This window comes from Denticeps clupeoides, chromosome 12 (genome assembly GCF_900700375.1).
Source record: "Denticeps clupeoides chromosome 12, fDenClu1.1, whole genome shotgun sequence".
Taxonomy (NCBI): Eukaryota; Metazoa; Chordata; class Actinopteri; order Clupeiformes; family Denticipitidae; genus Denticeps; species Denticeps clupeoides.
In genome coordinates, this window is record NC_041718.1 from 1240275 (window position 1) to 1267732 (window position 27458).

Here is a 27458-nt window from a genome sequence, read left to right on the forward strand (position 1 = left end):
GAATTTTGGAGACATTATTCTCTATTTTATCAGCCAGTCTACAACCTAAACTACTGTGAAGCCTTTCGCTGCTGTGACGGTTGGACAGCTTTTAGGAAAGGGCCACAGATAAAGGAGAGAGAGGGCATGTCCTGTCACTGAGACAGGGTTGTGCTGAGGACCACCATTCCTCAGAGTTTCTCTTCCTACTACCTGCTCTGCATCTACAGATGGATCTGAGATGTTCTATTTATTGTTTGAAAATGCAAGGATGATTGGGACTGGAGAACTGCAGCGAACGGACATGCTCACCCATGCATTCACGGCCACTTTACGGAAAATCCGACCCGTGGCTGGTGACTGTCACGTGTACACATGACTCTACTTCCTGTTTCTTATTGTGCTTGTTTGGAAACGACCTTGTAAATCTTTATGTTTTTACTGTACGGTGTTAGGTGTGTGGAGGCATGTCTCATGTGTTTAACAGTTTAAAATTGATTTATGTAGTGTTTGAATAATGCAGGAGGAATGTAGTAAGCTATAAGGGAATAAGTGGCTTTAAAATGATAGGTCATGGGAAGGAGCGGCTTCAAGTGAAGGGGTTTCATTAATTAACCTGAGTTATTGCTGTCTTGAAGTGGAAATGTGCAGTAGATGTTTTTAATGGTATAGATTAGGTATAGACATTTTTGAATGGTTTAAACCTATGGAGGGTGTATGGAATAGCTTAGAAATAAACACTGTTCAAAAATAGTCCCCACCTGGGGGACAAAGCAAATATGTAAGATCCTTACATTGGATAATTACTGCAGGGATGATGTTTTATCTGGCAACAAGTTATTTAACCCAAACAATGATAATGGAAGACATGGAAAAGCAGGAAGTGGAAAATATATTAATCTGTTTCAAGGGAACTCGTGGGATTTGGATTAAACAGATCAGAAAAAAGCTTCAGCATAAAGATTCACCTCTGGAGCAATGGAAGAAGGTCATGTGGACTGCTGAGTCCAGATTGACTCTGTTCCAGAGTGATGGGTCTTCAGGGTATGAAGAGAGATGCATAAAGTGATTCTGCCATCACGCCAAGTTGCGCCTACATACTGGCTTATGGGGGCTGTGCTATGATCTTGAGTTGCTGCAATTGGTTCAGATCGAGGTTCAACAACATTCTGTCCCCAAAGAATAAGGTCAGCTGACTACCTGAACATACTGAATGGCCAAGTTATTCCATCAATGACCAGGATATTCCTCTTCCCTGATGGCATGGGCAGATTCCAAGATGACTGGTTCATTGGGCTCAACTTGTGAACGAGTTGTTCAGGGAGCATGAGGCAGGATTTTCACACATTGATTCACCACAGAGTCCCCATTGGTGTAGAACAATTTGCGAAGCAGATCTCGATGAAAAATTTACTCTGGGCAGAAGTGAATGACATTGCAAAAGCTCATCAAATAACAGCACAGAGAATGAATGCTGTATTCAAGGGTATTGATTGAGTATTTTCCAATGGGCTTTGACAGGCTCTGCACCCACGTTGAACTTTTATATACACACAGAAAACCCCAGGAAGGAGTAAAAAGGGACCTTCTAGGCTAGAGAGAGTGTCAGAGCGGAACATGTTGCATGGGAGAGCTACCTTGTCAATGTCTGAAGGTACTGGACAGTGCAGAGTAGGTTTCAGCTAGTCCAGTGCCATGGTCCACACTACAATATACTATTAGTCAAAGTTTGGTTACACCTACTCATTTATGGCACTTGCATTTTTAATTGACACAGAAATGATGGTCTGCTGAACTCATCTTTCAGCCCTGTTTCTACAAATACAGCTGAACTTTCAAAAATAGCACCACGTCTTTATCTTCTAAATTTTAGCAGTTCTCAGCTTAATTTTATCAGTTCTCTATAAATGACTTCCTGATTCAGATCGTGTCCAGGTACACCAGGTCAGAAGTGAATCTAACACATTTTCAGCTGTGCGAGTGGATCTCCATGATGGTGTTAACATCCACTCTTCTTCTCTTTCAGCTGGAATGGAGACGAATTCCCACACCACGTCCCAGGAACTTCTCATTCCAAATGACGTAAGCCAAGTCTTAGTTTATGTCTCCTGCCCTATTTTCATAGCAACATCACACAGTTTCATTTAGCACAACTCAGCTAGCAGCTCCACTGACATCATTATTCACAGCGGAGCATCGCAGCCGAGCTACTGAGGGATTGTCAGCGCAGCATAAAGAAGGCAAGCGTCGAGGAAAGAAAAAAGCCAAGTTTTCTTTTCTAGTCTGGTCAGGAAAAAACTCATCAAAGAATGGCAGAGCATGCAGACACAAACACTCACCCACACCACCCCATCCCAGTCCTCCATCACTCTCTCCCCTTTTCCTTCTATCCTTTTTTTTTCTCAGATCAACCGCCTCAGTTTGGAATAAATTCTGCCAGGGACCTGAAATAATAAAACACACACACACACATTGAGCAGAGACCTGCCTGGACACCAGGGGTTTTCCAAAGACCCCCAGCCCCTCCCAGCCAGCTCTGAAGTACTAATCTGTTGGTGACTGCTCAGTGTCAGGCATCTGCCCCATAATTCGTCCTTCTGTAATTTTAAATCCCCCCTGTCCGGGCACTCAGAACGCCTCTCTGTCTGAAATCAGAAGCACCGGCATCGATCGGTGTTCTTCAACCATCCAGAAATAGAGCCTGACTCATTTTATGCCGAAGATGCAGCTTCCTGACACCCTAAGCTGATTCCAAAGAAATGAAGCATGCCTGTACCGGTCGATGTGATAAAGATGACACTGGCCCATGGAGCCAGTTAATATTTATTTATGTAATATTTATCAGATTTAGAAGAGTAGAAATTATTATTTTAAAAATAAATAAATAAAAATAAGAACAGGGGTGAGATGGGAGGCACAGAGGACAGAAAAAAAGAGAGAGGTCGAGTTCCTTGCCACCAGGCGCTTCATCCAGCATAATGGTGGGGTGCCATTAATAGCCACGGGCACTGGGGAAAGCAGCATGATAAATCGGGCTCTGTGTGGGCCTGTGACTTTGAAGGAAAGGAATGCTTTGCTGGTGAATGGAGAGATGGAGGGTCACTTAACTGTCCCAGACATGAGTGGCACGGGAGGCTTTTTTGTTGGTGCAGATGCTGGCAACTACAAACCTCGGACTGAAAGCTTTGTGCTAATCATTTCGGGAGGGTTTCAAGTGACTGATCCGTCTGGTGAAATAAAAAAATGAGCCAGAGATCAGAGCCTGTCAAGAGTTTACACCCACTTCACAAATCTGCAAACAAAGCCATTAAGCACCACTCTGAGCAGAAAGCAGGCATCCTGCCGCTGTGGACTTTATGGCTCCACGGAGTCTTCAGCTTCTCGGCACAACTTTCATGGTAATTGCAGATCCAGAGAAGAGGTCATTCTGGATCACAGTGAAATGAAGCAGTGTCCCTACCCCTATTCCCCCAGCACCGCCCCCCTAAACAAAAAATCAAAAGCTGCTCATCCTCAGCTACATTGTGTCTCTCTATAAAGACTGGAAGTGACCTTGGATCAGAGGGATCAAAGGATAGTATTGGCTGGCCCTGGCAAGCATACCAGTGAGCCAAACACACAATTAATTAATCAGAAAACACCATCTTCAGCTCTCAATTGCTAATCGAAGTGCTTCTGGAATCAGTTTTCTCTTTAGAGCCATTTCATTGTTTCTATGACCTGAATAGCACCAACATGAGAACACCAGTTTGGAAGCACCTGCTCATTTATGGGTTTTGCATTTTTTAAGATATAACACAAAACTGAAAACACAGGACAATGAAATAACACACATGAGGTTATGTAGTAAACAAAAAAAAAATTTGCATCTCCCCAAATCAGGGAGCTTTTGCTGTGATGGCAGCATTTCGCACTCTTGTCTTCCTCCTCCACTAGCTCTGAAGGCAAACCAACATTCATCAAACATACTTCACTTTCTCCTGATACAAAAAAAACTAAATATGTTTCTTGCATTGGATTCTTCAAAATGGCTCCAACCTAGTCTCCATAACCGCAACAATGTAGAGACATCCAGACTTTTGACTGGTAGGGCATGTATGAAGATAATGCAGCGCACAGGCAGGTGTGCGGCAGCATAAATTCCCCGATGAAGATGAGGTAGTGTAAATATAATCAGAGATGGTACAGAGGTAGCTCACACAAAATTCTTCTGGTCCACTGTCCTTTGACCTGGATACCACAAAGAATGATGTCTCCAACTCTGGCCCTAAACTATTCATCAGCTAGAACTGGCTCTTATCGGCAAACCATGCCAACCTGAAGACTGGTTAGTAGTAGAAATAGGCGAAAAAGTTTTGCCCAAGTTGGAATAAAGCCAAATGTAGCATATCTTGCCCACATGAATTGTGTGGGATTTAGACCAAAAATTTATTTGCATGGCAATCTATACTTTCTTTGGTGATATTTTATCGATACACCGGTATCTTATGCAACACATTGATTTTTATCAAATTCTCCTTTTAAATTTTGAGTCTTGTCAAATAACAGGCATACACGGTTTACTCTGCAAATGCACAGGCATGTGCACTAGGTCAACTGGCGACTCTGAATTGTCCGTAGGTGTGAGTGAAGGGTGTTTGTGTGTGTCAGTATTGAAAGTGTGTGAGTGTAAGGTGAATATTGTGTGAATATTGTGAAAGTCCCTGAAACACAATTTCAGGATATAAAATTGGCCATTAAAATGTGTATTGAAAATGTTGGTATTAACCATTTTGTCTCTTTCTTGACAGCTGATTGGCTCCATCATTGGACGGCAAGGCACCAAAATCAACGAGATCCGACAGGTTTCAGGGGCGCAGATCAAGATTGGCAGCCAGCTAGACAGTACCAGTGACCGGCACGTCACCATCACTGGCTCCCCCATTAGTATCAACCTTGCCCAGTACCTCATCACCTCCTGGTAAGAGATCCCAGTGCAAACCCACTGCAGTCCAGATGCAACTCACCAAAGTGCAGTGAATTTAGGCAGGCTGAGCTTTTCATTGGGACTGGTTTGTGATGTGCAGCTTGTTAGGGGGTGACAAGTCAGTGAAGTTGCGCAGCCTTGAAGGAAGACTGTAATTTTGTCCACGGAGAGCACTGCTCAATTTCCTCCAATGCAGCATGAACTCACAGAAGAGTCCCTTAGTAAACTTGCTTTTAAACTTTTACAGTCTGGAGAAATATCATCTAACTTTTTCCATTCTTGAGGTTACCTCTTGCCATTCAGTTGGTTTAGAATGTAAAAGCAAAATATCTTGATCCAGATCCAGTTCTATGTTCTGATCAGAGAGACTCTGTTAGTGAGAGAGACATTTATTCATCTAACCGTTTATCATCGGTCAGTTTTGGACCACAGGACTGCTGGACTATTCCATCAGCACTGCTGTAAATGATCCACTCCTTCCAAAACACCAAAATCCCACCTGCCATCAGTATTCATACTGAACCAGGTCACTTAAATTCTGATTTGATTCTAATAATACAGTTGCTTAATGCACCATTAAATTATTTCTACTTAATTTGTTTTATACTAAATAGTTAAAAACACTGCTTTATATATAAGAATTTGATGTGGTTTTGATGCAATTTTTTATTTATTTAAAAATATATAATTATTTTTTCTTTACAAAAATGCAGCGTAATCCTACTAACAAGCATTCTCATCAATTGAACATCCATCCAGCAGGGGCCCCGACTTGCTCCAGGAGGTTGTAAGCTGCACCAGAACCCATGAATTAGACTTCTGGGCTGTCAACATGATCTAGATGGCCCTCTTGTTGTTGTTTTGGTGTTTGTACAAAATGCCTGTTACACTGAATCAACTCAGACCAGTGGTCCTTTGGCCAGAAACTGACCATTGATGAATGACACAGTGGGTCTCTGCCCCGCAACTGTACATCTATACACAAGGTGTACCTAATAAAGTAGCCACTGGTTCTTAAAGGTGTTTTCATCTCTGGTGTGTTCAACAGGCAGACTGGTGCAGAGGATCTGCTCACCAGATTATTTCTTGTTTGTGTGCTCTGAAGGTTTTGAGTAAATAAAAGGTGGCGGTTCAGGGTGAGATGGATTAAAAGGCTTTGGTCCCTGACCCTGCTTGATTGACAGCATTCTTTTAAAGCAGTGTAAAATTCAGGCCTTCATCTCCAGGCCATGCTTGTCCATCCCATCAGAAAGTTCTGCGTTTTGAACACACCACCGTCCTCACACCAGTATGCAGTGGAAAAGTGGGTTAAAAGACCAGGGCGTGGTCAAGACTCTCCATGCAACTGCACACTTGACGTTTTAAAACATGTGTTCTGCTTTCTAGCTTCAGCCTTCAGAGAGCAAGAAAATCCTAATGAGTTTAAAATCATTCTGTTTCTTTTCCCCCAAGCCCTTACCCGAGCCATCACCCCAAATTAAACAGCACCTCCCCCATGAGTGCCAAGGTCTCCCCTCAAATAATCTGTTGCAACCTCCAGCAAAACACACCTCTTTTATGACTTTTTTTTTTTTTTCAAATTTTATTTAATTTTATTTTACTTTTTATGTTTGATTTTCTCTCAATTTCTTTCTTTAACATGTCTTTTATTTATCCTTCTAACCCTATTCCATTCGTGTCCCTGTCCCTCCTCCACCCCCTCCACCTCCTCTCCTCTCCCGTTCTGTCCCTCTCCCTTCCCTCTCTCCCTCCCCCTGTGCAGTTTAGAGACCGCCAAATCCACCGCCCAGTCCTCTTCCATGTCAACCCCTGTTGACCTCAACATGAGCTTCACCCAGCCTGCCTCCCCTGCCTCGTCCTCTGCCGCAGCCCTGGCAGCGATGGGCGGCCTGCCCCATGCTCCCATCCTGGGCACCCCCTATGCCCTCCCCCTCTCCAGCCTCCTGGGAATGAAATCCGTCCCCTTTCTGGCACTGTCCACCCCCACCGCGGCCACCACTGCAGCCACTGCGGCGGCCGCCACCGTCCCAGCACACGGGACCCTGGCCTCCTACACCGCCAAAATCTCCTCCGCCAACGGAATCAAGAAGCCTGAGCGACAGAAGTTTGCACCCTACTGATGTCCGTGCCCACGGGTCCTTTCTCTCCAAATACAAGCCCCATGAGAAGCTCTCTCTTCAGCTACGTCCCTCCCCTGCCCTAACAACACAGAATCTGTCCATTTTCTGTTCCTCCTATAGCTTCGTCCCAAGAATTATATGACGGTGCGGATGGCTTGTATGCAGGTAGCAATATTTCTGTTTTTATTTTTTATTTTTGGCAGAGAGCCTCTAAAGCCATAGACTGGTGTCCCACTTACCCCTCTTCCCACTTCTACCGTATGCTCTTTATTTATTAATAATTCATGTCTTTTACCCTCCCAGTTTATTAAGGAAACACTGGTGACTGATGCTCAGCTCTCTGTATCAGCTTTTATACTCTGATGTGTATGCTTCTGTATACAACTTCCTGATTTTTTAAAAAAATATATTATAATATTTGAACACTGTAAAAAATGTTTTTAAGACAGATTTAAACAGATTTCAATCTTGCGTTGTGCTGCATTTTTAATGTGTTCTTTTGTTTTGTCACGTTTTAATTTGAAATGTGTAATTTATTTAATTTATTATGACAATTATTTTTGTTTCTAATATTTGCTGTTTTAATTTGTTGTTTGATTGCTTAGAGCAGGAATTTTGTTCTTTCACACTGACCACAGATGCAGTAGCTCCTGTTGAATTGAGGGATTGGACAGACGTTGTGTGTGGGTTTTTGTTTTACTTCATTTTTTCAAGAGACACTGTATTGCCACTGATGCAATGTAACTATAACTGAGCAGAAGTTAAAAAAAAAAAAAAAAAAAAAAAAAAAAAACTAGGCCATTTTCTCCACCAGTGTGGGCTGCAGGAGCCGAGGCGCTAAATGGAGGGAAACGGCACACAGGCCTCTATGCATGGTGCCCGCCTTGACAGTAACTACTGCTGCATGTTGACTGGAGCGTGTACACACAGATACACACACACACACACACATAAACACACAGGGACAAAATCTCTCACACACACGCATACACACCCGACTGAGGCACTGACAGGCCGGGAGGTGAGTGAACAGCAATACTGGACTGGGAGCGTGTGGCGCTGGCACAGAGGGCCAGGACACTGTAGCTGAATCATGCTTTCATTTGCAGGTGCTTGTGTTCATGCTCTGTAGTCTCCCTTGTTCAGTTTTTCTTTTTATAACTCTATAAATGAGCTCAGTTATTTTTATAAACCCACATATAATTATTGTTGTTATTATTGTTGTTGTCTAAATGCGCCACTACTAATCTCACACCCATCCATTCAGTCGTGTTCCAGTCTCTACACTCTATGTTCGTTTCTTTCCCTTGTTCACCTGATGTCTTTCACATTTTTTCTCTTTACCATTTGCATGAATTCAACTTGCCGTCTATGCAAAATATCTCTGTATGGTTCAGTAAAGTAGTGTGAGTTGGGCATCATTGGTGGAGAGGAACAGGCCTTGGAAACTTGCGTTTGGGCATAGAACTTGTATAAATGATGCTTCTTTCACTTTATGAGAACCATACCATATACTTATATATATAAATATATAAATATACTATATATACATAACCTCATTCCAACACTTAACACACACATTCTCACACGTGAAACTAATCGATGTTATAATGACACACATACCACACTCTACACTTGATAATTCCATGTTGAAAGAAAAAAAATGACAACTCGATTACATTGGACATTTCCGAACATGATTTTGGTTTTGCACACAGGTTTGCCATCTGTACAGTATCGACCTGGCGATTCTATGATCGCAGACCTCCTTCCACGACTCCATTGCCATTCAGATGAATAAAAATGTATTAACTCCACTCTGGATTCTGGTGTCTGTTTTTTGGATGAGGTGCTGATTCCAAAAATCTTCAGCCACAGGGGGGAAATTCGCTTCCTCTGCTATTCAAAACATTTGTGTAGAATCATTGAATAATCTTTTTGCATTACCAAAACCAGGGAAACCATTGGATTTCTCCAACATAAGGGCCAAAACACAAAATGCCCTGTTTCAAATGGAAAAAGAGTGAACAGTATATATTCATCAACCATGTCAAGTGAGAAATACAACCCGAATTACAGAAAGTTTGGGTTGTTCTTTAAATTTGAAAAATATGAAAACTAAAAAACTTAAGTCAAATAAATTGACTTTCAGTGAATATTTTATTCACAACAAAACTATTTTTAAACTTGATGCATGCTACAAGTCTCAAAATATTCGGGACAGGGGCATGGTTACCTTGGTGTAGCATTGCCTGACATCTGAGCATCAAAGTTTCCAGAGTTTTTAGGATGTTTGAGTTTGGCCCCATTCTTGCCTGATGTGGATTTCCAGCTCCCAGTTTTTGGACGACTTTGACATATTTTTCGTTTAATGATGCACCAAAAATTCTCTATATGTGAATCTGGAGGTCTGGACTGCAGGAGGCCAATTTAGCACCCAGACTCTTCTCTGATGAAGCCATGCTGCAGTCCTGCTGAAATACACAAGGCCTTCCCTGAAGGTGGCTCTAAAAACATCATATACCTTTCAGCATTCATAGTTCTTTCCAAAACATGTAAGCTGCTCATATTACCGGCCTGTATAACCTTTTGAAATACAGAATTCTGAACTGAATGCTGGGATGTCTCCCAGCCATGAAAGACGCCTGGAGAGCAGTGTCTAGTGACGGTGCTTTGCTCAGTGGCACCTCAGTGGCACATTGCTGGTTCAGGACTGGTGGTTCTGATTACAGGTTCGCTTGCTTACCCACTAGGCCACTGCTGCATTTGTAGGTGGCAAGGCGGACTGTGTTTAGCGACAGTGGTTTCTGGAAGTATTCCTCAGTCCATTAGTGTTGACATTCATACAATCATGTTGATGAGTTATGACCCGAAGACCTCAGGCATCCAATGAAATTTGACATTGAGAGAAAAATGTTTTTAAAATATTCCACTATCTTTTTATATACTCTTTCACAGACTGGCAAGCCTCTGCCAATCTTCTGAGAGACTCTGCCTCTCTAAAATGACTTTTCTATAATCATGTTAGCGTCCTGATATAATTAACTGAATCTTTTTCAACTTTCTTGTTTTTTCAGTTCTTTTGTGACCTTTTGCAGGCATCCAATTTGATATGTGGATGAAGGTGTTCCCAGTTTGAACTTTAGCTCATTATCTTATTTATTTGTTGTTCTGTTGTGAATAAAATATTGGCTCATGTGCTTTGAAAATCTTATTTCTCATATAATTCAAATGTTGTAGGTCAGTCTGTATTAAATTAGCAGTGTTTTCTTGTACTAAAATGTAGCAGGTGACATATTCCTGTTTTGCTGGCAGTGGCAGATTGTCCCCCACTGCTCCTTCTTCTACATGCATTATATATTATTATTGAACCGGCCACTGAGTCGTTACAGATAAAAGCCTTCAATGGTTAATTGATGGCACTAAAAAGTTAATCATTCATCTTTATAATTTTGCATTATCATGAAGAATTAATCAGCATTCTTGCATCATGAATGAGTTTTTTTTTTTTACTTTTTGAAATTTTAACATTCTCACATTATTACTCCAATTTGACACGGAGAACAAATGTGTGAACAAATGTCTGGGGTTGTCACCTTTGCAGCACATCGATGAGAACAGTGATGAAGACACACTTCAATTATTACTACCCTGACGCACACAGTTCGACTCATCAGCAGCAGATGTCAAGTGGCCAAATCATCACCCTGCACACACACACACACACACACACACACACGCACACAAACACACATGCAGGGTAAGAATAGGCCTGCACTTTAACAGCTGGTCAAACACAAACAAATTGTTGGAGGCAGCAGTGTGGATGCCAGTCACCAAAAACACAACCATGGTGAAGAACCCCTACACACAGTGCATGGTGCATTTTTATCCCCAACTGTGGCTTGGCTGCTGCCCGCCTCCTAAAAGAGAGGCGGACCCTGCAAGCAGCACTGAGAGAGATGGAGGGTAATTAAAAGACTGAAAATGTCAGAGTTCTAAATAATAATTACCATTTACCAACAATTACTGACAAAAAGGGACAAAGAGACAGGAACATGGTAATTAGCAGCTGATCTGAGAAATGAGACAGTTGGGTTAGCAGGGCTGCAAGAGACCTGATTCAGGTGATTTCCGCATCACCCAGAATATGATCAGAAGAATTGCGCAGCTCAAGAATGCTGGATTTTATCTGCACTCTCTGCGCCTGGACTCTAGTGGTCTCTGAGCAGTAAGACCCTTTTTATGATATAACTGCAGGGGGACCAAATTTTTAATCATTAGGGTCAGGTCTTGCGCTTAAATTAATAATTTGTCCAATGGCAAATACTGAAGTTTTATCTAATTAATTTAATTAATTATTTTTTTTGTGCTTTGAATACTGAAAATTAAAAAGAGAAGACAATTTGCACTCTACTATCACCTACTGTGTCTTCTCTGAAACTGCAACCAGACAGGATTATTGTAAATGACATTCAACTAAACAACTCATGACATCTGCCAATGGCCATTAAATGCAAAATATAGGCCAATAGTGAGGTAGAGCTGACGGTGCATTTCTGTTACCTGGATTTTGGCCCATTCTGCTAAACTAACATTATTTAAATACTGAAGGTTCTGTGGTTCCCTTCTATGAACTCTGAATTTTAGTTCTTTCCATAGTGTTTCTAAAGGATCCAGGTCAGGTGAGGACCTTTATTTTCTTTTTTTCTGAAACAAATTTTTCCTTGGCTCCTTGAGTGTCTGGAATCATTGTCTTGCTTAAATGTCCATTTTTCATTTTATTTTCATCATCATAGTAGATGGCAGCAGATTTAATTAAGGATGTCTCTGACATTTTTTTGGATGTTGAATTTTGGATGAGAAATTCATGACATTGATCAAGAAAGACCACTGTTTCAACTTCAAACTATTAATAATATTATATTGCCTTCAATTTAAAGGCACTGAGGACATTCCCAGGATTTTGTAGCCATAATTTTGGACTTTGTGCACAGTTTCTTATGATGCATTAAGCAGTAATACTATGTCCTTGTTGAAATGCTCATGCTGCTGTGCACAACAATCAACAATTAAACAAATTTATAATATACACATGCAACCATCAAGTTCATTCTGTTTTACCCTGTGTTACGTAGGATATTACTCGACATGGTGTCATGCTGAGGTGCACGACATAATGGAATATTAATAATAAATACAGAGTAAATGGCACATGGCTGAACAAACATAAAGCAAACCTAGGTGAGGTCAACACTGTAACAGTATGCAGACGTACATTCTGGGATGCACACAAGTCATGGCCACCATGAGAGTCAATGGCTTATATAAGAGTTTAGAGCCGATATTGCACTAGTGCAATAATTCCTGGAGTCCCTGCCATTTTGCAGCTTGGTTGTCATGCATCGTTTGTTCAGCTGAAATGCTTTTCTGTTTAAGTTAAACGCATCCCAGCAAAATGTATCCCGGTTCAAGTGAAACACTTTCCTGTTTTAGTGAAATGCCTCCCTGTTCAAGTGAAACGCCTCCATGTTTAAGTGAACACAGCTCCCCGGGTGCCTGTCATGGTGCCCACTGCTCACTCAGGATTATGGGTTAAATGAAGAGGACAATTTTCACTGTGTGCACCGTGTGCTGTGCTGCTGTGTATCACTTCACAAAAAAAAAAAAAGTGAAACACTTTCCTATTTTAGTGAAAGCCGGTGCTGCGCTGGGGCAAGAGGGGCAATGCCCCAGTAAACATATGTCCTTCCCTCTTAAATTAAAATTTTAGAAACAGAGAGGTGAGGTTTGTCCTTGCAGCAGATCTGAAGTTCAAGTAGCAGCACATGGAATCTTGGCTTGTTCAGCTGTAGGAGACATAAGCAAAACCTTTAAACGTGGTCTCGCCTACTTATCATGACTGGAACAACATGGAGGAAAGTTGTTTATAGTGGTAAATTAAATTCATTTTTGTGAAATGAATTGTGAAATTCATTTTGTGGTTTGATCCAGGAGGAGGGGCAACAGGTGGCAGGGCACCAGGGCAGCTGAGACCAGAGGGAGATAGTGTTGCCAGAGAGCCGACCACTTATCACTGGTCAGTGTTGGGGCCCGGACCAGGTTGGGTTAGCCTGTCCTAATCAGTGTTTTATGTCTTCTGTTATCTGTAGGTTCACTATCTGTAGTACCTGTTAAAAATAAAAGAGCACATTTTTTGATAAAGTTTCGGCCTCTCTTTCAACTCTGCTGCCAGACATCCTGCAGCAGTGCAGGATGCACCGCAACCAACAGGACCATCTCGTAAATATGATTCAGCTGCAGGATCGGGGTGCCACCAGTACAGAGCTTGCTCAGGAATGGCAGCAGGCAGGTGTGAGCACATCTGCATGTACAGTGAGGCAAAGATTTTGGAGGATGGCCTGGTGTCAAGAAGGGCAGCAAATAAGCCACTTCTCTGTAAGAAAACGGACAGACTGATATTCTCAAAAATAGTACAGGGATTGGACTTCTGAGGACTGAGGTAAAATCATTGTCTGATGAATCCCTTAGCTATTGTTTGGGCATCTGGAAAAATTATTGTCCGTAGAAGAAAAGGTGATGCTACCAACGTGCCAACAGTAAAGGATCCTGTGACCATTCATGTGTGGTACTGCTTTTCATTCAAAGGACAGGCTCACTCATAATTTTGCCTCAGAACACAGCCATGAATAAAGAATGGTACCAAAACCTTCTCCAGCAGCAACTTCTCCCAACCATCCAAGAATGGTTTGGTGAAGAAAAATGCCTTTACCAGCATGATGGAGCACTGTGCCATACGGCCCAAGTGATAAATAAGTTACTCGGGGAATAAAACATTTACATTTTGGGTCCATGGCTAAGAAACAAGAACCCCCAAATTCCAACAGACTCCAAGCCCTAATTATGAAGGAATGGGTTGCCATCAGTCAGGATTTGGCCCAGAAGTTGATTGACAGCATGCCAGGGCAAACTGCAGAGGTCTTAGAAAAAAGGGTCAACAGTGCAAGTATTGACTGTTTGCATAAACTAATTATCAATAAAAACGTTTGAAACTCATAAAATTCTTGTAATTATACAATTAACCACAGAAACAAATTACAAAAAGATCTAAAAACACTGAAGGAGCAAACTGTGAAAACCAGTATTTGTGTTAATCTCAAAACTTTTGGCCTCAACTCTACATTTTCATGTGTTTGTGTGAGTGTTTCGGTTGTGTGTGTAAATGTAACATTTTCAGTTGTTTGTGTGAGTGTTTTGGTTGTGTGTGTAAATGTATACATTTTGTTTTGTTTGTGTGAGTGTTTTGGTTGTGTGCGTAAATGTAACATTTTCTGTTGTTTGTGTGAGTGTTTCGGTTGTGTGTATAAATGTATACATTTTCTGTTGTTTTTGTTAGTGTTTCGGTTGTGTGTGTAAATGTATACATTTTCTGTTGTTTGTGTGAGTGTTTCCGTTGTGTGTGTAAATGTAACATTTTCTGTTGTTTGTGTGAGTGTTTCGGTTGTGTGTGTAAATGTATACATTTTCTGTTGTTTGTGTGAGTGTTTCAGTTGTGTGTGTAAATGTAACATTTTCTGATGTTTGTGTGAGTGTTTCGGTTGTGTGTGTAAATGTATACATTTTCTGTTGTTTGTGTGAGTGTTTCGGTTGTGTGTGTAAATGTAACATTTTCTGTTGTTTGTGTGAGTGTTTCGGTTGTGTGTATAAATGTATACATTTTCTGTTGTTTGTGTGAGTGTTTCAGTTGTGTGTGTAAATGTAACATTTTCTGTTGTTTGTGTGAGTGTTTCGGTTGTGTGTATAAATGTATACATTTTCTGTTGTTTGTGTGAGTGTTTCCGTTGTGTGTAAATGTATACATTTTCTGTTGTTTGTGTGAGTGTTTCGGTTGTGTGTGTAAATGTAACATTTTCTGTTGTTTGTGTGAGTGTTTCAGTTGTGTGTGTAAATGTAACATTTTCTGTTGTTTGTGTGAGTGTTTCCATTGTGTGTAAATGTAACATTTTCTGTTGTTTGTGTGAGTGTTTCGGTTGTGTGTATAAATGTATACATTTTCTGTTGTTTGTGTGAGTGTTTCGGTTGTGTGCGTAAATGTAACATTTTCTGTTGTTTGTGTGAGTGTTTCGGTTGTGTGTATAAATGTATACATTTTCTGTTGTTTGTGTTAGTGTGAACCTGAGTGTGTTAAAATGTATACATTTTCGGTTGTTTGTGTGAGTGTTATGGTTGTATGTGTAAATATATGCATTTTCAGTTGTTTGTGTAATTGTTTTGATTGTGTATCTGAGTGTATACTTCTTCAGTTGTTTGTGTTAGTGTTTCAGAGGTGTGTGGAAATGTACATATTTTCAGTTGTTTGTGTGATTGTTTTGGTTGTGTATGTGAGTTGTTTGTGTGAGCATTTCAGGTGGGTATGTGAACATATATATTTTCAGTTGTTTGTGTGAGTGTTTCAGTAGTGAATGTAAATGTCTTCAGTTTGCAGATTTTATTGTGGTAGGTGAATGATTCTGATTTGATATGCGTACATGCTTGGTTTTACATAAGCATTTGCATGGTAATTCTGAATAAAGGCCCCTCATAATATGTGACCTACATTTTCAGCCTAGTCAAAACAACTCAATAGGTTGAGACATGAATTTTACATTTACATTTACAGCATTTATCAGACGGCCTTTTCCAGAGCGACTTACAATCAGTAGTTACAGGGACAGTCCCCCCTGGAACAACTTAGTGTTAAGTGTCTTGCTCAGGGACATAATGGTAGTAAGTGGGATTTGAACATGGGTCTTCTGGTTGATAGGCTACCCACTAGGCTACTACCAACCAATCTTGAACCTTTTTTTAATGTTCCTTCATTTGATCAATACAACACACAAGTCCAAAAATATTGGCAGAATTATCCAAGAAAAGCACAAAAAACACTTAACAAGTTGAGTTAGAGAAAGAGATGGCTGGAGTGAGGCGGGATAAAAATATCCATACCTCCCTGTCTGAAGGAGTCACATGGCATTATTATCTGTTTAAAAGCCCTGATTGTTACTGTGTTGTTGCAGTCTGTGTGCTTCACTATTCAATTTGAGATTAAATGGATACCTGCATAGCATTACACCAAAAGACAAGAAAACATTAAAGATGTTTTGGAGGATGTTGTTTCACAGTGGATGAAGGTCTGTGTCTTTTTGTAATGTCATTTGTGTTATTAAATGTGTCTAAAGCCAAACAAAGCTCTCTAGAATGGGAGAGTTTGGTTTAATCAGCACCAGTTTAGAGTTCTGCTGTACTTAATTATCCTCTTCCATACTGAGAGAGTTCTTCTCTGATCCAAATTATTCTAAGCATCATTCAGCAGCAGCTTCTCAGGTGACATTTCATGTGACCACAACATATGTATGGAATGTGGAGTGATAGTTCATGTATTATGATTATTTACATTTTCCCTTCCTTATAATAAAACTATTTGTTTTAGTATTTTCAAGTGACAGTGTCATTTCTATAATGGTGGAGTCATCAGGTTCAAGTTAAGTACAGTTGGGTGTTTTATAGTATTTCTGTCCTTTAACCATTTCAGAAAATAATATAAATGTCCAACCAGTGAACATGGTGTTCCAATGGGAGGAGAAATGGTTACTGTGTACATTTTTATACTAGGTCAAATCAAACGGAACCACATTTCAACAGTCCATGGATAATGTTTTTGGCAATTGTGGGAGGTTTAAAAAGGCCACTGCATGCAGCATAGTTGTCCTCTGAAGATGTGGTGTTTGTTTGCAGTAACCACAGGAGCTTATTAGATGCTTTCTTGCATGACGGTGCTCCAGCAGTTAAGTGCAGCCCCGGGTAAAGAAAACTGATGATGTCTGATAATCTCCAGAGATCGGCCCTCATCTGAAAATCTTCTGTTCAAAACAAGGAAGTGATGCGTAAATGACCATGACCAACAAACTAGAAATCACATCCACACTTTTGGGCCAATTTGTGTAACGTTCCACGGTTAAAATAAATCGACAAATAAGCTTAGGATTTTAGACAAGCATGTGCTGCATCTGATTGTTATTTTATTACAATTTTATTTTGTTATGGCATTTATTGCCACCATAGAAATGTGAGTTCCCGAGGAGCTGGGTCAGTATCAGCAAGCAGTATACAGTTTTGTACAAATATAAAAAAAAACACAAGAGGCAAGTCAAATTTATTATATGTTTGCATTTCATACAAAGTAGTCATTCAATGTTTTACAACAGAGCAAAATCAAGATAAAGGTATATAAAAGTGATTAAGCAAAATATGTATATGATACATAAATAAGAAATTGCACAAAGGGACAGACACTTTTCGTGTTCAAAAAACACACTTGCGCGTCCTTTACTTTTAAATCCACAAAACATTAACCCCTCCCACCACATGGCTGTGTCTCCCGAAGCCCCCATCAGCCACTGCCTTAAAGGGGCCACTTGCAACCAAAATGCAAACCTTTCCCCTGAACTGTGACTATGGTGAATTATGCAGTAATTAGTAATTATGCAGTAACAGTAATGTCCACTACAACACATTATTATTAATATGCATGACTTCATCATTTTGTTTTCATTTGACAATTTTTCTTTTTATTTATTGGTGGACTGAATGAGATTTGTCTTGTTACACAACATTTTCAAATTTTGTGACTATGAAATTATTCATGGTCATGTATTCCACTCCTTTTTCAGAAGATGCTGGGTTCTAGTTGTGTTTCAGCATGATAAAAAACAAACTAAATTATAATAAAACCGTAAGTGAAAACAGAGACAATAAAAAAAACAGTTGTGAAAAGTATATTTTGCAGACAGGGTTTTGATCCTCCTATAATTATAAATGTCTTCCCGGGGTAAAACAGCACCAGCCGGAAGCATTACTGACCTGTATTATGTTATATGATCGCACAATATTCTCTGTAAGCTTCTTCATTCTCTTTCTGCTGGTTCTCTTTTACTCTTAGTCTCTTGCAGTTGAAAAAAGGGTCGTTTGTGTGTGTGTGTGTGTGTGTGTGTGTGTGTGTGAGTGGTTTTGGTTAAAAAGTGACTACCAGCCTAGATTTGCATTTGCATGTAATAGTTTGCATAACAACAGAAATTGAAAGGCACATGTTTGAAAAATGTTTTGTCATTTGATTGGTTGGTTTGCTAATGTTGGCTTGATGCATTTCATTCAGATTTACAGAATTCTGTGCTAGAGAATGCTCCTAATTAGCACCATTCAATTCGTTTTTTTTTATTACTGCTTGTATTGTTATTTTATTAAGTGATTGTAACAGATGAACTAAAGCTTATAAAGCTTCCACACTATACTAAAATACTAAAGTAAAACCCAAACATAAAACATCAGCAGCCCCCCAAAGAATATCTGTGACTGATGTAGCTGGACCTTCCCTGGGAGAGAGAGATATTTCAAAGTCCTCACCATAAGCTATGGTGACAACGATGATGGAGCGAGGTAGGATGAATATTCCATGGCTGTGGAGCTCTGTGTTCAGCAGTCCTGGGGATCATTAATGAAGGCCTTCATTAGCTAGATTAGGTCCAGGGTAGAGTTCCAGGCCTGGAATAGCATTAATCAATGTGAAATGCAATCAAGATATATGTGCAACTGCTAACTTTAAAATTTGTACATCTTGATTTTTAAAGCTCATTTTGGTTTGTGGGCTTCTTGCCCTGTGTGCATGTTTGGTACCACAGTCAAAATACTGGTGCTGAGGGCCAGAGAAGAAATCACTGCAGTAATGTAATTGTGAGCTAATGGATGCATGCACTCAGGACAGTCCAGGATGAAGGGAATTCCATTCCGAGTCCTGTTGTTGTATTAGGATTGGATGCCCACTTCCTGTTGAAAATACTAAATCATCTCTGCAGGAAGGCAACAACCTCATCCAGGAATCGCTCAGGCCCACATTTTATCCCTGAGAGGGGCTCACTTATTTCCTTTACTTAACTGCATGACAGATAATCCATAGGCATTACTACCTCACACACTCAGCGTCGTCTTAATGACTATCTACAAACTACAGCACGGGTGAAGCAGGAAGCTGGAGAGACAGAGTGAAAGCGAGGGGCGAAGTGAGAGAACAGATCGATGAGAAGATTGAGAAGAAGAAGAAAAATAGGAACAGAGGGAGACGCAGGTGAAAACCAGATACCGGATCTAATTGTACCCTCCGGGTCCATGTCACATGATGTCCAGTTATGATGTCCAACAACATCAGCTGTCCAGGAAAAGTTCAATAGAAGAAACTCTAGACATGTTTTTCCCATATTTTACCCAGATCCAATTCAATTTTCTACATTGAAGATAACAAGGGGTTTCCTTCATTTTTATGGACCAATGAACACTTTACACTCCCACTGTGTTTGCAGAACAAACTATTAAACAGGCCCCCGACTCAACCCTGATTATCATTCCATTGATGTAAAAACGTTAATTGAATACTTTCACTTTCTAACAATCTGTGATTTGACATAATTTTAAATTAAAGCGATACGTAATTGTCTCTCTTTTTTTAATAAATGGATGACAAAACACAAGTACAATATTCTTGTGTATATATGTCAGAGCATCCTGTGTGGTTAGAGAAGTTATCGAGCACATCTTGTTGTTTGTGAGTGATGTATAGAAGTGAAGTCTGTTAAATATATATATATATCACGCCTTCAGGGTTTTGGATCAAAGGGCTGTGAAGTCTCCTCTTTCACCGTCCCTCTGGGACATCGGCCCAGAGCACAGAGAGGACAACCAGAGGGTGAGATCAGAGGACGCACCATCTGCCAGCGGGGTGTCCCCAGCCTGGGATGGGGGCTGGGTCACCACAGGTTGACAGAAGGCTCTGTAATCCCACCCCAAGGACAAAGATCTGCTGATTTAAAGCTGTAAAAAAGACAAAATGAAAAAGTTAATCAGTAAATAAAAATGGCCGCCGTCACCCAGCCACACACGTGTTTCTTTTCATCCACGCCTCTCAGCTTTTTCTCTAGTAATCTAATCTGGCAGCCATTGTTGTTATCGTGCTGCACTCTTTAGCCGGAGGAAAGGGGATCTATTTTAGAAACTCTGAGCTTTCAGCAGCTGCCTCATGCTCACAGGTTAAAAATACCCTTCCGAAGCTGGATCTGGACTTGATAAAAGGAGGGGCTGCCATTGTTTTCAGGAATATGTTCTGATATTCTCTTGTCTGGGCTACATGGGAGGGTTGGGTGTATGTGTGTGTGGTGGTGGAGGGGGCAGTTACTCCATTGATCCCCCCCACCCTTTAATGGATTTCATTGGAGCCCTCATGTTTCTGCATTAATATTTCATCCCTCCTTTGACGTTTCCTGGCCTTGCCGAGGCGGTGCAGGCTTGCAGTGAGGCAGACTGGTTGATCTGGGCCACAGGAAATTTGCTCACACAGCCACGCCCCGAGGACAGCAGGGTGGGGCTGAATAGTCAGAGAATAGTGACACTGACCTGGCTGTCTTGTACCATTTTAACTGATACTGAACACAGAAAACATGTTTAGCAGAGACTCCTCACCAGTTCTGACTGCTGACGTGCTGTAGACGTTGGCTGCTGCTCTGAAGCAGCTAATGAGGGGAGATGTATGTGGGTCAAATCAGAAAGGGCGCTCAGGCTCACACGGAATCAGTAAGACTACACCAGCGTTTCCAAACCATGGTCCTAGAGGAGTCTTCACCTCAGCCCTACTTTAATTCAGCTCTGGTGTTATTTAATGGTCTAATAATGAATGGGGCAGGTTGTGAAGATGTGTAGGTTGGAACAACAACCTCCTGGTAGATGCTCCTCTAACCACATGGCCAAATCTGAACCGATTCAGCATTAAAATGTATATCATTCACAAGGCCAATAAATAAGGTGCTTATAACTTAAGAGGTTCTTTAAGTGGCAGATGCCAGACTGCACTACTGATTTATTATTAAATGAGCTGAAGAAGTACTCTTCTCTTCCACAAACACTGCCAAAATGTATCATGGCCAGACTCCATACAATCCTGAAGCATCTGTGTGGCATATCGGATCATTTGACACTACATCTGATAAAGGTGTCCTTTAGAACCCAATAGTGATAAAAGATGGTTAATCTGGAAGAACTACAGCACAGTGCAGTGTTTTACCGCCACCTAGTGGCTCCTGTCCTGTCGCCGCCTGGTTACCGCTTCAACCTTCATTTATTGTGTAGATGGCGGAATACAAACACGTAACTATGGAGATGAGATGTGCTAAAAAGTTAAAGAGACCAGACACCAGTTTAAAAAGCAGAACATGACATGTTTACTTACATCTCCACACGACACACACACAGTATAAAATAAAAACAACGCCTAGCCGGTTCACTTATTAAAATATAATAACAACAATATAACTGGAGTGTAGCACTCAAGTATGAATGGAGAAAATTGTGGAAGAATGTCCTCTATGTGCAATGAGCAAAGGCTAGTGTTACTGGTGTAAGAGTTTACACTCTTGAACAGATGGCAAAATGTGTTTTAAAATAAACTGTTACTGTTCAGTCAAAAACGTCCATGAGACAGTAGTGATTGCATTGACTGGTAAACATTGATTATGCCCCTCCCACCAATAAAGAAGAATGACACTCACGGCCATTCCAGTCTATGACCCGGAGTCCGTTTCTATTTCACTACTTGGTTGTGCTACCTACACCATAGTAGAACAGATATTACTGTCATTAGGTTCGTTCCGCAGTGTCCTGCTGACACGTTCGAACTGTAGAGGTAGCGGCGAGTCCCTTCCCGAAAGTGGATCAACAGCCTTTTCACACGACAAAAAAAACACATCAAACCGTTTAGAATCAAAAACAAAGTGTGAACAGAAATATGCAACAGAGCAACAGATGATAAAAGGAAGTGCCAGGCCGGATGAGAAGAGCGGCTGTGAGGTGTCCGGCGGTCACTGTAGACCAGAGCTGGAATCGAGTTCATCAGGTAGAACCTACTTCCTGGAATCCAGTCCCTCACACCGAGTCCTTCACCATCACAACCACCATGTGCTCCTCCTCCAGCGCGCCCAACGTCCTGACGGCGTCCTGCAGGTACTGCTGGGAGAAGTCGCAGGGCGGGAAGGCGTACAGCATGCCCCCCGCGGCGCGCTCCCTGGCGCCACCCAGGGGCAGGCTGATGACCCCGGCCGCCTGCTTGTTTCTGAGGTAGGTTACCAGGTTGCGCAGCAGCCGCTTCTGCAGGCCGGGCTCCGGCGGAGGAACGTCCCGCTCCGCGGGGGCCTGCAGGGCCAGGAGGACCGCGTACGCCTCCGGGCCGCCGAGTTTGATGCGCCGGGTCACCTCGTCCAGCTTGGGCTGGTCCAGGCGCAGGCGCTGGGCGATTTTCAGCTGGCCGATGCTGGCGGGCGGCTTGGCCCGCTGGTCCTGCAGTAAGGCCAGGGCGAAGGCGGAGCTGCCCTGCAGCAGGTGCATGTCGGTGGGGAAGCAGCTGTTCTTCAGGACGAGGGCGCCGTGCCACACGCGGCCGAGCGGCTGGGCGAACTCGGACAGCGTGCCGGGCCTGCGGCGCTTGTCCGTCTGCGAGTCCGGCGCAGCGTTGTGGTTCCGTTCGGGGACCCCGTCTTCCTTCCTGTGCGAGGCCGGGGGGTCCGGGTCGTCGGGCGACCGCTGGCCGCCGTCGGGCGACCGGTCCTGGGGCTCGGAGGTGGAGTCTGGGAGTCTGCCGCGCGCCCGGTCTGGACTGTCCTCTGGAGACACCGGACCGCCGGCCCGGACCTTGGAGCGACCACGTTCCTCCACCAGCCGGTCGGCGGACAAGCTGCGTCGCTTGTGCCGCTCCTCCCACGCCTTCCCGAGGGCGCGCTCCGCGTCCCGCTCTTTTACCCAGCGCTCCCTGCTCCGGCTGCGGGCGCGGCCCCACTCCAAAGCCTCGAGTGCCGTCCTCCGTTCCAGGCTCTTGGGCGGGCTCCAGTCCGGCTCGAAAGTCGCGGCGCAGTCGCGCTCGGCCGCCAGCGGGTGGGTGGGCGACCTCGCCCGGGTCCGCAGTTCCCTCTCCAGGCTGCAGTGGGGGGCGTAGCCCTCGGCCAGAAGCTCGTAGTGGGCGGGGACGGCCAGCGCGGACGGGTACTGCTGCCCGTATGAGCGCAGCTCGTCCGCCTTGGCGAAGTCGACGCGCAGCCGCCGGCTGGGACCGCCCAGAGGGAAGCCGCGCATCTGGGCGCAGGCGGCCTGCGCGGCGTCCAGGCTCTCGTACTGGATGTAGGCGAAGCTGTCGCCCTTCACGTAGTCGATGGTGCGGATGCTGCCGAAACGGTCGAACTCGCGCGCGAGGGCGGCCAGGGAGGTGCTGGGGCCCAGACCGCCCACCCAGAGCCTCGTGGTGGGGTTGGCCTTGCCGTAGCCAATCTTGATAGGATTCCCGCCGATCATGCGTCCCTGCATGGCCACTTTGGCCCGGTGGGCCATGTCCAGGTTCTGAAACTTGAGGAAGGCGTAGGCTCCGCCCTGGCCGCGTGCCGGACGCTTGATCACCACCTCCTCTATGATGCCGTATTTGTCGAAGCCCTGCCTGAGCTCCGGCTCAGACACGGCGTGGTCCAGGTTGCCGATGAACAGGTTGCGGGTGGCCCTCTGGTCGTCCTCGGGCTTCAGGTCGTCCTCCGGCAGCTGGTAGGCGAAGGCGCGGCCCCGCTCGTCCAGGGCGCTGTAGTATTCCAGAATCCTCTCGCGCTCCCGGCTCAGCCCCAGAGCCTCGACGTGCCGGGCCCGGGCCTCCCTGACGCTGCTGCTGGCTCCGCCCCCCGGGGACAGGGGGAGGTACCCCACTTCCGGAGGCGTGGAGCTGCGCCTGCGCACGTACACGGGCTCGATTTTAAGCGCGCGGTCGCACATCACCAGTTTGGTTTTGGCGCGTCGCGCCTCGCGCGCGTTCTCGGGGTGCCGGAAGTTGACGTAGGCCACGCGACCCAGCTCGGGGGTGTGCGACAGCTTGACGCTCACGTCCCCGAACTTCTTGAACTCGTGGAACAGGCCGTCCTCGACCTGCTCGTCCGTCAGCTGCGACGTGAAGTTGCTGATGAGCAGCGTCTTGTACTCCAGGCCCCCCGACGCGCGGCCGGCCAGGAGCTCTGCGCTCGGTTTAGCCTTCGGAAGCGCGGGCGTGGTGCGCAGGGCCGGGCGGCCCAGGAGAGCCGGGTCGTGGTGCTGGCGGTGGTGCGGCTCCTCCCGGAGCCGGGCTTTCTCCCGGCTGCGGCTCCGCGCCTGGCGCTTGTGGTAATTCCGGCTTTCCGCGAGCAGCAGCGCAAGCGGCGCGGCGGCGTCCCGCTCCCGGTCTCTCTCCCGGATGCGCTTCGCAATCGCCCGCGCCGGACTGGAGTCCCGCTCGGCCTGCCGCTTCATCTTCAACTGCTGCCCGAAGTTTCCCGCAAATAAGAGCCCGCAAGGTCCGGGCGTCCGGCGCACCTCAACGGCGGCTGCGGTCAGAGCGGAACCGGCGGTCGCACCATGGGAGGTTTGCGCGCCTTTCTAAAACAAGGTGAAAACGCGCTTAAAAGTCGGCAGCATCACCAGGGCTGCATCTGCGCCGCCATCTTGGACAAAAGGAATGCGTGCGCGCTCGGAAGTGGGAGGGGCTTCGGGAGACGCGATTCCCAGGGCGTGACGTCACACGCCAGGATACCCCGACATTCACTGATGTGGTCGGAGCAAGCCAACAAAAATGAGGGAAAGGACCGTATCACACTATCACAATATGACATTAGAGCAATGAGTCGAATGTGTATTTACACGTACAGAAATATTTTTATTTAAATGAATAAATGTTCATTTTCCTTATTTATAAAGGATATTCCTTATATTTATACATTTTTTTTCCTTAATTGCATTTATTTGTACCTGTATATACTCATAATTATGTATTCATACCGGTATGAGAGAGTGTAAATACATACACTTTATGTACTTTCATAAAAGTAATTTCTTAAATCATAATCAGAATTGCCAAATAATCTTCCAACACTGTATTATAAATTTAAACGTGTTAAAACAAGCAGTATGTCCATGTGACTTACACAAACTCTTCAAATTAAATGTAATACTAAAAATATTCTGTGAAAATGGGGTTACCAGGTCAGTGAATTGATGATTCTTCTACATTAATAAGTTCACATACATGGTTTCATTGATCTGAAACATACATCTTCCAGTATTTATAGAATTACAGCACAAATAAAGTGTACATTTCCCCTTATTGTTCATTAACATAATTAATGAGGTGCAAAAGGTAGTTTTGGAGAAACAACACATATATACAAATGTTCTACAGACATGATGTTATATAATGTGAGAATGAATTCTTCATGTTGTCATCAGGTCCCTCGGTGAAGTGATGAGTAGTGCCTTTAAATGATTCCCATGAAACATAAACACGGAATACTGGCTGAAGCCGGAGAGGGTTTTTGTCATTTTTAATGAAAAAGTATAGTACAACTGTATTAAACACGTTTTGTACAGCAAATGTAACCTGGCAGATGTTTGTGGACCCCTTCTCCAGTTTCACACCCCAAATTCTAGCTGCTGATGTAATAATAATAATAATAAAAAAGGAAAATAAATTCAGACTGGGCCATGAGAAATGTGACGCACAGCGATCTTTACACACCAAGCCTTTGGATTCTACCAAACATACTCTTCAAGGATGATGAGGATTACAGGTCTGTCCGTGCACTGGCAGCATTGGGGGCATATTTGGGCATCAGTTCATTAATTTTGCGGATGAAGTCAGATTTCTCCACGCAGCCTTTACACGACTCGCCCCACTCCTCTAGAATCTTCTTCAGATCCTTCACCTTAAGTTTCTTCAGGTCCACTGTGCTCAGGTCCACCTGTTTGTCTGAGGGTAGGAGGTAACAACAAATGTGCATTAATACTTAAGTTATCCCTAAATAGTCCACCACTGCCCTTGAAGATAGGAAGTGAGATATAAGGAGATAAATGTATTTATCTTTTTAATGAAACTGAGTCTCTTTTGTTGGAACTGTATATTGAATACAACTCAACTTGTACTTGAAGAATACACATTCAGATCCAAACAATCATAAATATAAGAATATTAACTGCACCATATTTGAGTTCGCAGATCTGGCTGTCCTTCTTCTTTAGTTTCTCACAGATCTTCTCGGTCGGTACGTGGTAGCTCATCGGTTTGGAGACCTCGTTGATGATTTTAGTGGCAGCATCGCTTGTTGCTCCAATGTAGTAGCACTTGGTTCCAGGGGAAGAGCACTGTGGTTAGTACAATGCAGACAGGACTAAACCCTGACAGCGGTGAAGGGGAAAAACACTCACCAGCCGGTTCTCTTTTCCTTTTACATCTTTGCAGAATTTAATTAGAGCTTTTTCAATGTCAGCGCTGTTGAACTTCACATTATTAGTTTTTAAAGACTGATGAAACCTTTCCAGAAAGCTCACGCACACTGAAACGAAACAAGAAGAAATACATCACGAATACATCAGACATGCTTCTATTAAGCTGTATTTTAACTCAGGATGTTGCTGCAATCTTTTATAATAGTTTTATGCACATATTGCGTCTAATACCGATACTGACAAGTAGCAATACTGGCCAAACTCTCAGCAGGAACCTACCTTCGCATTCTCCCTCTTTCAAAGCATGGCTGCTGCCGCCGGGCACCAGGGCCAGCGCCAAGGCGACAGACAGGCCACTTAAATACAGCATCCCAACCAGTCGGCTGCCTGCTTTAACCTAAACTAGTACCCAGTATGAGGAGAGGAGGGGAGAATCGAACAATAAGCCTCGTACATTAACCACAGTAGGTTCCTCGCACCGGCTCCTCAGCACGCAAACGACAGCGTCGGCTCACTTCCGGCCAATCAAGCACCGCCCCTGGCTCCTATTGGTCAACGGGTCTACACATCAGTAAGCAACTTGGCCCCGTGGCGTGCGCGTTCCACGCACGCTTCACTGACTGGCTGTGAGCGGTTTGCTCCGGGAACAGAGTCCAGTTGGCGGCCTTTGATTGGCTAAGTAAGGGTGTGACGTACAGTGTCGTCCATTACTGTAGTTTTTACAGTAGGAACCGTTGTCAAGGTGTGGATGGTGAAATAACCTAATATGACCTTACATGGCCAACTACCGAGCTGAAGCCAGAGCAAAACATCTGCATGATTATGAGGTGGAGATGTATGGTGCCATAAGCTTTCAAAGAAAGCGGAGATTTGGCAACTCATCGATTCAATTTCACCTTTGAAGCAGAATCACACATCTCTGTTTGAAGTGAAAGTGAAGTGATACACTGCAGCACCACACACGGTGCAAATCAACGAAATGTGTCCACTGCTTTTAACCCATCAGCCTCAAGTAAGGGTTTGATTTAAATGTTTGGTTTAGT

General features: G+C 43.6%; 3 protein-coding genes across 4 annotated transcripts in view; 1 reads left to right on the plus strand and 2 right to left on the minus strand.

The window, feature by feature from the left end:
• The window catches only part of pcbp4 (poly(rC) binding protein 4), a 52981-nt gene extending 44099 nt beyond the window's left edge, over positions 1-8882 (plus strand). The window contains exons 13-15 of one of the 2 annotated variants that reach the window (XM_028998036.1): positions 2006-2061; positions 4770-4939; positions 6708-8882. In XM_028998036.1, coding sequence (XP_028853869.1) covers positions 2006-2061; positions 4770-4939; positions 6708-7065 — 584 coding nt within the window. In that variant the 3' untranslated portion in view covers positions 7066-8882. Of the gene's footprint in view, positions 1-2005; positions 2062-4769; positions 4940-6397 lie in introns of both variants that reach the window. The other variant, XM_028998037.1, reaches the window with a different exon arrangement.
• A 13047-nt stretch (positions 8883-21929) lies between these two features.
• On the minus strand, positions 21930-24637 carry rbm15b (RNA binding motif protein 15B). Its single transcript, XM_028998647.1, has one exon. It carries the CDS (start codon positions 24445-24447, stop codon positions 22063-22065), a length of 2385 nt encoding a protein of 794 aa, XP_028854480.1. The 5' UTR covers positions 24448-24637; the 3' UTR covers positions 21930-22062.
• Positions 24638-25487: 850 nt separating this feature from the next.
• On the minus strand, positions 25488-26930 carry manf (mesencephalic astrocyte-derived neurotrophic factor). The gene is made up of 4 exons (XM_028999090.1): positions 26695-26930; positions 26395-26522; positions 26169-26310; positions 25488-25939 (listed from the first exon to the last, which is right to left on the minus strand). Exons 1-4 carry the CDS (start codon positions 26783-26785, stop codon positions 25755-25757), a joined length of 546 nt encoding a protein of 181 aa, XP_028854923.1. The 5' UTR covers positions 26786-26930; the 3' UTR covers positions 25488-25754.
• Between the last annotated feature and the right edge of the window lie 528 nt (positions 26931-27458).

Excerpts from the sequence above, each read along its gene's own strand:
- rbm15b (XM_028998647.1), bottom strand. The coding sequence starts at position 24,447 with ATGAAGCGGCAGGCCGAGCGGGACTCCAGTCCGGCGCGGGCGATTGCG.
- manf (XM_028999090.1), bottom strand. The coding sequence starts at position 26,785 with ATGCTGTATTTAAGTGGCCTGTCTGTCGCCTTGGCGCTGGCCCTGGTG. Across the intron at positions 26,523-26,694 it reads GAAAGAGGGAGAATGCGAAG|TGTGCGTGAGCTTTCTGGAA; the intron begins GTAGGTTCCTGC and ends GTTTCGTTTCAG. Across the intron at positions 26,311-26,394 it reads AAGGAAAAGAGAACCGGCTG|TGCTACTACATTGGAGCAAC; the intron begins GTGAGTGTTTTT and ends CCTGGAACCAAG.